This window comes from Antennarius striatus, chromosome 2, assembly GCF_040054535.1.
Source record: "Antennarius striatus isolate MH-2024 chromosome 2, ASM4005453v1, whole genome shotgun sequence".
Lineage (NCBI taxonomy): Eukaryota > Metazoa > Chordata > Actinopteri > Lophiiformes > Antennariidae > Antennarius > Antennarius striatus.
Window position 1 is genome coordinate 12,030,021 of NC_090777.1, and position 15,441 is coordinate 12,045,461.

A 15,441-nucleotide genomic window follows, 5' to 3' on the forward strand; every position below is an offset into this window, starting at 1 on the left:
AGTAAGAAAATGAGGAGTGGGTTGAGGGTATGTTAGATAATATCTTGGTGGAACAGTGATGGGAGGACACTGAAGAGAATCCAGGTGACTGGGCTGAGCAGGACAGCAGGAAACAGGCTACACACACATCGTAACACTGCTTTCATACATACAGTCATACATACATTTCATTCATACTCACAACACTGCTCATGCAGCCTGTCTTCTTCTCCTTTTGGCTTTTCCCTTCAGGGGTCGCCACAGCAAATCAGTTGCCTCCATCTAACCCTGTCTTCTGCATCCTCTTCTCTCACACCAACTACCTTCATGTCCTCTTTCACTACATCCATAAACCTCCTCTTTGTCTTCCTCTAGGCCTCCTGCCTGGCAGTTATCTGACTTTATCTCCAGAACCTCTAACATGTGCTGTCCCTCTGATGTACTCATTCCTGATCCTATCCTTGCTGGTCACTCCCAGAGAGAACCTCAGCATCTTCATCTCTGCTACCTCCAGCTCTGTCTCCTGTCTTTTCCTCAGTGACACTGTCTCTAGACCAAACAACATCACTCCTATCACACATCACACCTGACACCATTCTCCACCCGTTCCATCCTGCCTGTACACGCTTCTTCACCTCTTTTCCACACTCTCCATTAGTCTGGACTGTTGACCCTAAGTACTTAAAATCCTCCACCTTCTTGATCTCTTCTCCCTGTAACCTCACTCTTCCACTTGTGTCCCTCTCATTCACACACATGTACTCTGTCTTACTGCAGCTAACTTTCATTCCTCTCCTTTCCAGGACAAACCTCCACCTCTCTAGCTTCTCCTCATTCGAATCAAACTGCTCATTCAGCCTGAATATACTAGTAATACTCAGCAAATATATTCTACACACACATATTGAAGCACACACAGAGATTGATAAAAAAGTTCCCTTTTTCACAAAGAAAAAGTGAAGGAGAGGCAGAAAACTGGAAGATGGGGAAGACAAAGTAAGTGCGAGGGAAGAGGAGAATGCAAACAGAGAAATGAGGTGTGTGTGTGACTGAGTGAGAGAGATGGAGAGAGCTGGAGAGGGAGATGCGATGAGGAGGCGGAGAGATGGGAGGCGAGGGAGGGAGTATTGTAGACAGGGAGGATGGAGAAGAGACGAATCGGCCACACTTAGATGACGGTTTCTAGCGGAGCAAGGAGGGACTTCCAGCTGTTGAATCAAGTCAACTCCATTGCCTTTCACACGGACACAGCCTGGACAGAGAGAAACTAAAGACATGGACACATGGACTCAGGAGGACCTCCAGGCCCACACCTGAGCTGGACCAATATGACCTCCTCATGCTTTTCTCTAAGACCTGATGCTCCAGGACCAACGAGTGAGTGTCCAGCTGACGTCGAGGGAGTTCACTCATAGAGTTGGATACTACTAAGGATGATGGATTTATTCAAATGCTTAAGCTTACTCTTCTTCACTTTTTGTCCTCAAGGTAAATCACTTGTCTACACAGTCACATTTGCTTCATTAACATTTGTAAAAAAGTTATTAGGAGAGGCAGAGCAATTGAATTAATGTCAGTTTTTGCGTATAACACAATATCATTTGTATTTATTTATTTATTTATTTATTTAGTTATTCTGGCTCTGATTAATCAACAACTAGAATGCTGATACCTGGACCAGTGGTTGTAAGTTGTCAATGTAACCTTTGCACTACAAAGTTTGCCATTATTTTTACATAATTAGGGAAGAGAATAGCATTTTTTCTAAACCAGGAAATATATCCAAGGACAAATTATTTTCTATATATAAAATACAAGACCTCTCCCCATGCCCCAATTATTTCAATCCATTTCCTGATTAAGTTACTGTCTTATAATTCATCAGCATTACAGGGACTGTAGGATAAAACAAACATTTTCCCTACAGTTTTTATTAAGTAAGGTGGTAATAACTCCCTCTGTTGCCTAGGAGTCTGTTAACAAGCTCTCTCTGCCTGGTTCAGGAACAGGACTCACTTGTACACAAAGTGGTCTTTGCTGCTCGTGCATTATTACCTTATGGGAGTCCATTGATCATATCAGGACAGAACTGGGCCCAGCTGCATAAAAAACATCCAGATAACTACGAAAGATGAGGCTTTTATTGCACTGCTTTATTAACCTTCAAGTTTAACAATTGTGACAAATGTTAACTATAATTGTAAGTATGGGGATGATTCCAAAATCAACCTTCTATTATCATAACTGCATAAATAAATCCTAAGAGCATACCTGTGTACTGGATGTTCTTGCAGAAAAAGAATAAGAAAGTTTTGTAATTACTGGACCAAAAGTTTCACATGAAAGGAGTATTTCTTTCCATTCTCGGAGACCGACGAAGTTACAGTTTGTACCTGTGCTATTCATAGTTTCCTGTAAGACACACCGTATAGAAGTAAACTCATCCAGCACCTCCCTGCACACATTAATGTTCTCAATGACCCACACATTGTGAAAGTCAGGACACTATGTAGGCTCTTCCATCAAATCAATTAGTTGAAAGGCTGCTTTGGAGCCTCCTGGAGTGTAACTCTTTATCTAATATCAGCAGCATTTGGCAGATGTCACTCTGAGCTGATGTGATCAAACAATGGTTCTTGTGTTTACTTTGAAACCAGAGATGTCTCAAGGTTGTTGACACCTTCACATGTCAAATAATCCCACTGCAAATAAGAAAAAAAGTTGTGGGGGACAAAAGAAATATATCCATTTTAATAAGGTATTGATCTCAAGCCTTTAAATATTGAAGGTGACAGCTTTCAGACAACTTAGAAACAGCCCATCAGCTTTGATTGAGTGGGTAGCACGACCCTGGAGGGAGGCCAGCAGCATGACAACAACACCTGTGTCCCTGTTTAAAGACGCAGGTTAGAGCTGCGAGTATCTTTATGAGGGATAGATCATCTATGATATATTACTGACAATGTCCACAGGTTAAAAAAAAAAAAGCCTAATTAGATACGAAACACACGTCTCAGAACACAAAAGACATTGTTCCATGTGATTCCCAGGACATCTCTTTAATTGTTCGTGGGCCTCGTTAGGTCATTGTCAGTGCTGTGTGAGGTGATTGTTAAGGGTGTGTGTGTGTGTGTGTGTATGTGATTGAGTTGATCCATTAGAGCGGCCGTGGCACAGAGACACTGAAGGGGGCCAAGGAGGGGCGAGGGGGTGAGGAGGCGAAGAGGTGAGACTTCTTGAGGGGTCGCTCCATCAGTGTGTCTGTTAAGAGATACGGTGGATATCCTCAGATTCAGATTCATCCTTCCTCTTGTCCCTTCTCTCGTCTCCTGCTCACCCCTTCCCTCTGTCCCTGTTCGTGTCATCACTCAGATACAGTCTCCTGTAACCATATGCCACCTATATAATAGAGGTCACCCTTCTTTTAGATTACACTCTGTGTCTACTGCAGTGGGGTATCTACGTGGAAAGGCTGCATCAACTAAATCCATTGTAGATCACTACATCGTAAACAAGGGGAAGTATATTCAATATTGAATACACTGTATATTTTAATTCTTGTTTTCTATTTTATAGATCCGCAAAAGAAAATGTATTTAAACTGGGTCAGTGTGCACCACAGAGGTTCTAATAGTATTGACTGATCCAAGTGCATTTATAAGCAGTCATAATCTAATATTACAATTGTTTACACTACTAGAAACTATTTAAATGATCACTTGAAGCTTCATCCATTGTTTTATGTTATTTGTCAAATCTCCCTTCTCTCCACTTAGTTTTGTCCCAAGTTGGACCACGAGCCCATGCTGAAGAGCGGCTGCTCCAGGATCTATTTGCACATTACAATAAGCTCTCCCGTCCTGTGGAAAACACCACAGACACAGTGCTGGTTCACTTTGGACTGTCTATTGCTCAACTTATTGATGTGGTAAGTAATAGCACCGTTACCAATCTATTAGAACTTGTTTATCACATGACTTCATTTTCAGATGAAGTGCTATGTCATCATTCTATTTTAGGCGGATGGTGACACTGATCAGATAGCAGTCTGCCCAGTCACTGACATTAGCTCTGCTGCTAATGTCTTCTTATCTGATGTGTTAGCTTAATAATGTAGTGCTTGAACATTCGCTGTACTAACGACAGCTTGTTGCTGAATGAGATCCACCACCAACACATTAACACCTGTATACTCCGTTTGCTGGTGTGAGGCTGCACCGCATGTACAACACAGTCATAGTGTATGCACAATGCAATTATCCATTTTTCCGGTTTGTATTCCTTTTTTTCTCTAAGAAGAACAGAAGTAATTATTTTCCAAAATAAATTTCGTTATCGTGCATGCTAACAGTGGCAGAAGGTCAATGACAGCTGAGTTTTAAATACTTGTGTTCACATTATGTTTCAGGTTTATACTCATGACTCTTTTTGATGCCTGAAAGGTCGCCTGGTATATCTTCGAAATTGAATATACAGTTTGCAACCCACACCACTGTGGGTATAATTCGCCAGGTTTCTGACACACAGTTAGGTGACAGTGTTTGTAACACATACCTGGTAGTGACAGGCAGTGGGTAGTCTTTTTTTACAGAGTGTTTTCAGTAACGACTGTTTCTGAGGTGTTGCTGAGAGAGAACTGGAGAAAGAAGCTTACCAGCAGAAGCACCATTGCTGTTTTTGAATAAAACACTGCCGAGTTTTTGCTGGGTATATTATGCAACTAATTAATTGATATTAGGATAAGGAAATTTGATTTGATTTATGATGGTTTCATGACTGCATGTAGCAACAATTAATGGTTCATCACAATAGTTTATCTTCTTTCCATGTGAAATAAGGATGAGAAGAACCAGATGATGACCACAAATGTCTGGGTCAAGCAGGTATGAGGTTATGAAAGACAAAACAAATTACAGTTCCAGTCTGATACATAGCTACAGCTCATAAATGAGATTAATGTTTCCCTCAGGAATGGAACGATTACAAACTCCGCTGGAACCCAGACGAATATGAAAATGTCACCTCCATCCGTATTCCCTCAGAGATCATCTGGAGGCCTGACATTGTCCTCTACAACAAGTGAGTATCTGGATCAATCACCTGCTGTGTGGTATGTGACGAAGTAAGAAAAGATAACAGAATCTTCATTTTACAAGCCAAAAAATAAACTAGAACCAAGGCAGTCAGAGACTGCAACATCCCGCGACACCCTAGGGTAAGTCGCGGGATGGTCTTACACTGGCCTTCCCCCTCATCTGTCTATCTTGTTCCGTTCCTGAGCATACAAAAGTTGAAATTTGACCTTGACCTAGTTTTCTCAAAGTCAAGGTCATCATCTCATTTTCATCCTGTTTGCTGCCCGAGTAATGTGCTTTTTGTTTCTTTCTGTCTGCAACGGTTGTGAAGATATTTGGTGGACTAACGGATGGACGGACAAACACACAAATACTGACAATTACAATACATCCACTTCGTGGGATGTAATAAGTAATTCAAGTAAACGCAGGCAAGGTCAGCTCTAATGTTTATGTTCACTGAACAAAATTTCAGTATGTTGCATAGCACAAAACATGCATAGCCAGGGTGCTGTTTGTCATAATACAGAGGAGGGGGAGGGGGTGTTATCAGGTTATCATGCAAAAATAAGCTGTCAATAGACATAATTTTTTAAGGTTAATCGTAGGCCCTATGAGACTAAATTCTGTACATTTGAGCATTTATATTTAACATAAACTTAAAAAGACATGAAAAATTTGATTTTCTGTGCCAAACATGATGTGGAAGACGGTCTCATTAGGCTTCAGGACCATGGATAAGGGGCGATCGCGTGAACAAGGCAAGAGGATTTAGCTTTAATGGCAACAGTCCGTAAAACGTAACATTAACATCCCCATAGGTTAGGATTTCACATGTGATGTCAAAATAACTAATATCAGACTAAGTGAACAGTTTCCTCTGGTGTCAGACTTCATGCGGCCTTTCCTTCTTTCCTGTTGGTCCATCATCCATGGCGTTCCTTCCTTCTTTTATCCACATCTCTGTGAACTGCTGAGCATGGAACGAATGCACAATGTATTTCTGTGCATGGGGATGTTTGCGAACATTGATTCTGTAGGCTACCTGTAAGAAAAGTCACAACCTGCCTGTTATTTCAAATTCTTTTAGTTACTGACGCGTTGGTCCCCCTGAGGATAAAAATCATTCAGCAGAGATAGAGATGTAAAAGCCTGGTGGTAGGTCCTCATACCCCCCCAAAAATTGCACCCTGTGCACCGGCATGAAGTGTAATTGGATGTGGCACAGACAAAATACTAATGTAGATCTCTTTATATTCGACTCCTATCAGTGAGGTCAGATACATGTTACACGAGCATGGTTGGATTTCAGGCATATATTTCTAAAAAGTATGATAAATCCCATTTCAGTCATACAAATCATGATCTATGAAATGTTTATTAGATTGGCAGATTGTTCCTTCACAATAGGAGATAGATGCTGGGTTGGTGGGGATGAATTTGAGTGCAGCAATGCTTAGCAGTGCTGTAGATGTGTTGACCTGCAGAGGTGGGGATGGCAAATTATTGCAGGTTAAGTACACCGCTAAATTGGGACTGTGTGCTGGTGATGATTGAGGAAAATGATGCATGTCACGAGAGTAACATATACAGCAGTGCAGCACAAGGTAACCACATCGACCAGCTTTGCTCAATATATTGAAATCTAAATCTGTGTGTTGGTGTCCAAAGGTCTATGTCTGGAACTGAATGAAAGTTTAATTGACAATATCAATAAAAATAATAATAATCATAATCATAATCATAATAAACAGAATAATAATGTATTCTAGTTAATTATTACATTTGAAATGTGTATGTTTGGGTATTTAATGATTTTTTAAAGCTACTCAAGAATGCAAAAGCAATTGTCTGTACTTCTCACACGAGATAATCAACCATTGCAATAAGTTTCTTTAATTGTAGTTAAAAGAAGACAGTGAGGGAAACATCTGTATTAATAACATTTATTTTCATCATTGGTGACACTGAATGTCAAAGTTTGTTTTTGACGTTGGACACATCCATCCATCCATTTTCTTGTAGACGAGAAATTTGTCTTGTTTACAGCTGCTTATCTTTTTGTCTGTGTTATTGCTACTGTTATGTGTATTTATGCTATGTATTATGTTACATGTATATTTGTAATTATGTAATGTTCTTTTGTCTGTATCATGCTACTCTTACATGTATTTATGTATTTATTGTGAGCATATCTTCTTCTTTTCCTTTCGGCTTTTCTTTTCAGGGGTCACCACAAGCAAATCATTTGCCTCCGTCTAACTCTGTCTTCTGCATCCTCTTCTCTCACATCAACTACCTTCATGTCCTCTTTCACTACATTCATAAACCTCCTCTTTTGTTGTCCGCTCTGCCTCCTACCTGGCAGTTATCTGACTTTATCTACAAAACCTTTAACATGTGTTGTCCCTCTGATGTACTCTTCTTTCATTGTAGCTGAAACTCTTCTACCACACATCACAACTGACACTTTTCTCCACCCGTTCCATCCTGCCTGTACACGCTTCTTCACCTCTTTTCCAGACTCTCAACTGCTCTGGACTGTTGATCCTCCACTTAAAATCTTCCACCTCCTTGATCTCTTCCTCCTGTAACTTCACTCTTCCACTTGGGTCCCTCTCATTCACACACATGTATTCTGTCTTACTGTCTTCCAGGAAAAACCTACACCTTTCTAGCTTCTCCTCCACCTGTTCCCTGCTCTCACTGCAGATCACAATGTTATCTGCAAACATCATAGTCCATTGAGATTCCTGTCTAACCTCGTCTGTCAGCCTGTCCATCACCATAGCAAACAAGAAGGGGCTCAGAGCTGATCTCTAATGCAGTCCCACCTCAACTTTGAACTCTTCTGTCACACCTACAGCACACCTCACTACTGACTTACAGTCCTCATACATTTCCTGCACCTCTGTAACATACTTCTCTGCCACTCCAGAGGTCCTCATACAATACCACAGTTCCTCTCTGTGAAGCTTTCTCCAGATCTTCAAAAACACAAGGCAGCTCCCTCTGGCCTTCTCTGTACTCAATCAACATCCTCAAAGCAAATACTGCATCTGTAGTACTCTTTTTTGGCATGAAACCATACTGCTGCTCACAAATGCTCACTTCTGCCCTTAGTCTAGCTTCAACTACTCTTTCCCATAACTTTATTGTGTGGCTCATCACCTTTATTCCTCTGTAGTTGCCACAATTTTGCACATATTTTGTTCTTAAAAAATAGGCACCAGCACACTTCTCCATTCCTCAGGCATCTTCTCACGATCTAAGATCCTGTTGAACAACCCAGTCGGAAACTCTACTGCCACCTCTCCTAGGCACTTCCATACCTCCACAGGTATATCATCAGGCCCGAGTGCCTTTCCACTCTTTATCCTCTTCAATGCCCACCTCACTTCATCCTGACTAATCTTTGCTACATCCTGGTCCACAACAGTCACCTCTTCTAGTCTTTGTTCTCTCTCATTTTCGTCGTTCATCAACTCTTCAAAGTACTCTTTCCATCTTCCCATCACAATACTGGCACCTGTCAATACACTTCCATCCCTATCCTTAATCACCCTAACCTACTGCACATCCTTCCCATCACTGTCTCTTTGTCTTGCCAACCTGTATAGATCAGTCTCTCCCTCCTTACTGTCCAACCTAGTATACAAGTCATCATAAGCCTCTTGTTTGGCCTTTGCTACCTCTACCTTCACCTTACGCTGCATCTCCCTGTACTCCTGTCTACTCTCCTCAGTCCTCTCAGTGTCCCACTTCTTCTTATCTGACCTCTTACTCTGTATACACTCCTGTACCTCCTCATTCCACCACCAAGTCTCCTTATCTATTTACCTTCCAGATGACACGCCAAGTACTCTCCTACGTGTCATCCTGAGCACATTAGCTGTAGTTGTCCATGAGCAGATGGTATACTGAATTTCTTTTGGGATTTATAAAATATGTATATGTCCGTCCATCCATCCATCCATCCATCCATCCATCCATCCATCCATCTTGACGGTCACAGGTCTGCCGGAGTCTATCTCAGCTTGTTATGGGTGACAGGCAGCATATGCCCTCGATGAGACACCAGCACATCGCAGGGCCAATTAAAAAACAAACAAAACAGTAACAATGTTGATAATTTTACTGGAGGAGGGAGGAAGGCAGAGAACCTGGAGAGAACCCACATAGACATGGGGAGAAAATAGAAACTCCACACTGAAAGGAATCAAACCTGGAACCTTCTTACCATGAGGCAACAGTGCTACTTACTGGGCCACCATGCTGCCCATTTTGGAAACATTTTAATAACGGATTTGATCAGGAACCACTTTCCTCTTGCTTTTTTAAATGTGAGCTCACCAAATTCTGTCAAAAACTGTTATTCAAACTCCAAACAAAAGGCAGTGTTGAACTGAAATAAATTTTTGAAATCTAAAAATTTTTGCTTGTAGATTTAGCTGTTATTAACATTTGGAAATGTAACTTCCCACTAACACGCTTTTTCTTTTTGTGCAGTGCTGATGGCGACTTTGCAGTAACTCACCTCACAAAGGCACATCTGTTCTATGATGGTCAGATTAAGTGGATGCCACCAGCCATTTACAAATCTTCATGCAGCATAGATGTCACCTTTTTTCCTTTTGACCAGCAAAGTTGCAAGATGAAGTTTGGCTCATGGACCTATGACCGTGCTAAGATCGATCTGATTAGCATGGCTGGTAATGTGGACCAGATGGACTACTGGGAGAGTGGAGAGTGGGTCATTGTAAATGCAGTGGGCAAGTACAATACCAAAAAGTATGAATGCTGCACGGAGATCTACGCTGATATCACCTATTACTTCATCATAAGAAGGCTGCCATTGTTCTATACTATCAACCTGATCATCCCCTGTCTTCTTATCTCCTGTCTGACAGTGCTGGTCTTTTATTTGCCATCACAATGTGGTGAAAAGATCACCTTGTGTATCTCAGTGTTACTGTCCCTAACAGTATTTCTGCTGCTAATCACAGAGATTATACCATCCACATCCCTGGTGATTCCACTGATTGGTGAATACCTGTTGTTCACTATGGTCTTTGTGACACTATCCATTATCATCACTGTTTTTGTATTAAACGTGCATCACAGATCACCACAAACACATGGCATGCCTCACTGGGTGCGAAGAGTATTTTTGGACTTTGTTCCCAGAATCCTGTTCATGAAGCGTCCACCAGGAACAGCCAAGCAGCACTGTAAAAAGCTCATTGAGATGATGCACCGTCCCACCACCATATCTACAACAGGCAACTCACAGGCTTTTTGGGAAGGGTTAGAGACAGGGTTGAGACAAATGGGCAAGGTAGAGAACTCACTCCCAAAGACTGCGTCCAACAGTCCAAGCATTCTTGTTTGTTCCCCATCTCCACCATCTTCCCCTCTTGGAAACTGTAACAAGGATGATCACTCAGCAAAGGCCAACATATTTTGCCAGTCCCCATCTGGTCAGTATTCAGTTCACTCTGACAAACAACCTCTGCGTGGACAAAACTCTGTCACCTCATCTTCTTCCCAAATGTCCTTGCCCCCCAATTTACCACTGGTCCCAATTTGCAGCCTATCCAAAAAGCAACCCAATACAATGGCCCCAAATGGTCGCTCCCACAGTGTGGAACACATGTTCAATCAAAACAAAGAGATTCCTCCAGTAGCTGGTCACTTGTGTCGTTCTCACAGCTTCCAGCACTGTTGCCAGCATGATGAGGGTCAAGGGGTAACCAGGATAGCAGGGTGGGCCAAGAAAAAGGTTCCTACTGATCATCTAGCAGAAACACCCGCAGAGTCCAGTAAAGACAGAAGTACCCAACAGGATCCTGTGGTTCCAACAATTTCACCTGCTATCCAACGGGCCATAGAGGGAGTTCAGTACATTGCTGATCATCTCAGGGCAGAGGATGCAGATTTTTCAGTAAGTTGGCAGAAGTTACACTCATTTAAAGCATCAATTTGGAAGATGGGCAGGCTTATAATTTCAAATTGTATTTCAAAACCAAAAAGACTGATAAGCATTACTCTTACAGATGTGCAAAAGGACAGCAGGACACAGGCATTTGTAATGAGGCAGCCTGCATTAGTATTGCAGCAACTTTCTATTTGTCCATGTACTTGACCAGTGGTACACACTTCTTTTTGATGAAATGTAATTGTAAATCTGTGCGGAGTTTGCATCCTCTCCCCGTGTCTGCGTGGGTTCTCTCCGGGTTCTCTGGCTTCCTCCCACCTCCAAAAGCATGCGCTTCAGGTTGATTGGCAGGTCCCAAATTGCCCGTAGGAGTGAGTGTGTGTGTGCATGGTTGTTTGTCTTTGTGTGTGGCTCCATGGTGCACTGGTGTGCACAGAGTGTCCCCCGCCTCACGCCCTGTGCCAGCTGAGGCTCCAGCTCCCTGTGACCCGCTAGGAAGCAAATGAAGCGGAAGAAAATGAATGAATGAACTCTTGGAGTTCATGATGTGGAGTATGAATGGAAAGGGAGCCATTAACACTCCATAAAAACACCCGGAGCTGAGCTGACAATGGGAGGTGTCAGCTCACATCCGGAGCACTGCCGAGGCACCCTTGAGCAACGTGCCGTCCCCCTTACAAGTTGCACATTTGGGCGACCCACAAAGGAGCTGCCCGCCACTCTACCTCCCTTGCATGCGTACAGGCTCCTTGTGTGTGTTTGTGTGTTCAGGGCCTGTACACACACATATACTGTATATATATGATTACTAACTAGCTACAGTGTGCCACTAATTTCCCTGTGGGGATTAAAATCAATATATAAAATAAATGTTTTTAAAAATTCAATATTTTTGAAACAAATTTTAACTTAAATAATTGTATGACAGTTATTTAGAGTAACCTGTGAAAATATAGTCACAACATAATAGTTGACAGCAATTTTTTTGTAGCATCTCAAAGAGACTATGAGGTTGCCAGGTTTTGGAGAAAAATGCCCCTCCAATGCCAGGACATGCCACTGGGCTGCCATCTTTCATAATCTAATGTAACAAGCTGCAAAGTACTGTCCACCTGATTTACTTAATAGGGTTGAAAGATTCCTGGAGAAAATTACCATCAGACAAGTGACAGTTGCTGAAGTCTTACCAACTGTACCTGTTCATGTGATTTTGCGCTGCTCTTAAGTGCTGACAGTGAAAAAAATTACAGTGACTCCGCTTTGACATGTAAAATGTATTTTTAAGTACTGGTTCTATTTCTGATTTTTGGTCAAATGAATAGCATTTTTTTAGCTTGGGAATTTTCAAAATATATAACTTTTCTAAATGTACAGGGGATGGTTATGGCATTCATTGACACTCATTATCAATACTACATTGTGCTTTCCACCTTAAGCTCAGAAAGCCAAGGGGAAATTTGACCTTGAATTTTTTATAAGAGAGACAAGCAAGGATTGACTGACATTTAGGAGATAGCTGCTTCATAATAGAAAAATCAGCCATTCGAGAGAAATCAATCAAGGGTGAAAGCTGACAGCTGGTTAAAAAAAGGAAGGTGGTGTGGTGTGAAATTTGAAATGTCCCTCTCGTCTTTTCTCTCCTAGGTAAAGGAGGACTGGAAATATGTGGCCATGGTCATTGACAGGATATTCCTCTGGATGTTTATACTGGTGTGTGTACTGGGATCTGTGGGACTCTTTCTTCCACCCTGGCTGGCTGGAATGATATAAAACCTGCCGAAGGAATGGCAGCATACAGTCACTGACTGGAGTAAACACAGTGTTATAATGTAAAAAGAATGCTTAACTGTTACTTAATCTATTTTGTAATTTACATGAAACTACAAACCACACTCCCATAGTTAAGAGGTTGCTCATGGACTATAGACATTTAGTACCTCTCTTTGAGTCCAGTGGTGGTATAAAATCTTCATGAGGGCAAAAGGCGAGTGGAGAAAATACTCAACTATGACCTCCATTCTGACATTGAGCAGGAAAGCTCAAAAGGTCACCCAAAAAAGAGGCGAGTGAATGTTATATAAGTAAACATAGCTGTCAGGGATTTCCCAGCCATAGCAGTGAGAAACATTCATTCATTCATTCATTTATTATCCTGACCATTCCATCCACTTGTGCGGGTCACAGGGAGCTGGAGCCTAACCCAGCTGGCATAGGCATGAGTTGGGGCAAACTCCGGGCACGACGCCAGTGCGCTGTGAAGTGAGAAACACATCTATTCAATTTCTTACAGATTTTGAAATGAAGCACTTTTGGTTTAAACTGGGGGGGATTTTAAATTAGTTTTTCCAAGAAGTTTCTTTTGACTTAATAATCCATTATCCTACTTTCTTTTTGTTTTGTTTTTTTGATTTTTTTTTGAAGAGCTATTTTCAAAGCAACTATTGTTAATTTTATGGACCAACGTCCATAAAAGACGTTGAAGACATGAAGACAGACTTGTATTATAAATACAAGTGTCTTCTTAAAAAGACATTTGTATTATATTTTCATTAACAGGCCTAGCTTCTCAGCTCCATGGTACACTGCTATCAGATATTAGATTTGGCAGGAACTTTAATGCTTTATAGAGTAAATAAAACTGTTCTTGGTTCACAAAATGTATTCAGGGTTTCTGACTGGCACACGGTGTAAAGACTTAAACCCTGACAATGACGTGGTCAGTTAAACAAAAAAGAAGGACAGATGCATTTGTTAATCATCGGTCCTTTTTTATATGGTGATAGTCATAATCATAGAATATAAGTCTTTCAATTGTGCTAATAATGTCACATTCTCTTACCTCTTGACACTGATGGGTTTTTTTTCCCACTTTTCATAATGTTTCTTCAGAACCAAGGAATTAGCACAATTAAAGTATAAATTTTCAAGTACTGTTTGTCAGCTGGTCAATCTGATCATCTTTTGAGCCCAGGCCAAAAAGTACAAACAGCATTGACTGCATTGTAGAGCTGAAGGAAGAGAAAGATAATGTTTACATTTGTTGATTTTACTAAATAATTATACATTTATTTAAAATATTATTACTACAAATTCTTCAGATTGCTGTTGCCCATGGACATTGTGTCAAATTGTGATTATGCTACAGATTAACAATCCATCAGGGCAAAAGTGGTTATTGTAAGGCACAATTTGCCACAGGGTAGAAACAAAGTAGGCATGGGGACAGAGCCTGAGCCCTCTGGGGTTGAATATTGCTCAACCCAATTGTTAGGATTTAAAAAAATACATTCGAGCTTGCTAACTCAAATTTTGATTTATTTTGGGTTCAAATTCAGTCACTGTCATGATTTCATCATATTTATGCATTCTATTCATTAACTTCAATAATGACATTTGTCATGTCTATGCTGTGTTTTTATTTCATTTATTTATTTACTTATTAATTTTACCTTAGACTGAATGGATTTCTGACTCCTGCCTTCCCGCTCTCATTGGATGACACTGAAGTGAAGCCTCTGTTTGTCTTTCTTTATGCTGCCATATGTAAATACACTGGCTATCCTGTATTTATGTAACACTGAAATCTTGGGGGAGTGAACCGAGGCTTTGATTCAGCTTCCCATTACATCACTTGGAGGTTTTATTTAAACTTCATTTTCAAAAATAAAAACAGTGTCTCATATCACACTATATCACACTTATTCTCAGTTTATGACTGTTTATGATTTGCAGCTTGTGGTACACTAACATAAATTAAAATGTACAAGATAAAGTATTATATCATCATGACATATTATCCTGACTTCATGTTTCTTTCAAGATGAAAATGTAATAACTGTGGTGATCCTTCCACCTTTGATTCAGTACATCAGTATGAATTTGTATAATGATTTAATTAATGACCATGGTTTAACTGGGACACGTTATATTATTATCAGCTTTGGCTATACGTTGTGTTTTGTCCCTGATCAACATTATAGCAGCTTAATAAACATCGGCATGACGAAATTCATATTGTGCATGTGTCCGCAACCTGATGTTAACTTTTAGCTCAAAGCACAGCTGTTCAGCCCCACAGAGTCATCGGAATAGCTGCAGAATTTCTGGTGGGTGCTTTCTAACAGTAAATAGTTGCACCAACAGCTGCCAGAACATTGGTGTCAGGGTTGCTCAGGGTTGAGTCACTCTCTAAGCTTCTAGGTTTGGGAATTGGTTTGTAATGGTTTTGTTCCACAGTTAGAGGGTTGATGTAGCCCAGCCCTGCGGGAGTTCAGCTGCTATTAGGCTGATCCATGTTGATATGTAGCACATTGGTAGTAACAGGTATTTAATGTGTATATTGCTTTAACAGTAAGGAGCAACTATGCACAGTATTTTTATATTAGGTGTCCAAAAACAGAATTAAGGACATCTGTGTCTTTTAAAGGTGCACCTGTTTGAGCAGGAGAC

At 40.9% G+C, this 15,441-nt stretch overlaps 1 protein-coding gene across 2 annotated transcripts; it reads left to right on the forward strand.

Moving 5' to 3' along the window:
* The first annotated feature begins 1,207 nt into the window (after positions 1-1,207).
* LOC137588039 (neuronal acetylcholine receptor subunit alpha-4-like) lies at positions 1,208-14,990 on the forward strand. Of its 2 annotated transcripts, XM_068304774.1 has the most exons (6): positions 1,208-1,467; positions 3,756-3,907; positions 4,818-4,862; positions 4,949-5,058; positions 9,564-10,998; positions 12,637-14,990. In XM_068304774.1, the coding sequence occupies exons 1-6, from the start codon at positions 1,413-1,415 to the stop codon at positions 12,760-12,762; spliced, it is 1,923 nt and encodes a 640-aa protein (XP_068160875.1). In that variant the 5' UTR covers positions 1,208-1,412; the 3' UTR covers positions 12,763-14,990. The 2 variants fall into 2 exon arrangements, with proteins under 2 accessions (XP_068160875.1, XP_068160884.1); XM_068304783.1 differs by lacking the exon at positions 4,818-4,862.
* Positions 14,991-15,441: the final 451 nt, after the last annotated feature.

Bases quoted from the DNA above. Each gene is read 5' to 3' on its own strand.
- LOC137588039 (XM_068304774.1), top strand. From the start codon at position 1,413: ATGATGGATTTATTCAAATGCTTAAGCTTACTCTTCTTCACTTTTTGT. The intron at 1,468-3,755 runs GTAAATCACTTG...CTCTCCACTTAG, and splicing joins CTTCACTTTTTGTCCTCAAG to TTTTGTCCCAAGTTGGACCA. The intron at 5,059-9,563 runs GTGAGTATCTGG...CTTTTTGTGCAG, and splicing joins GACATTGTCCTCTACAACAA to TGCTGATGGCGACTTTGCAG.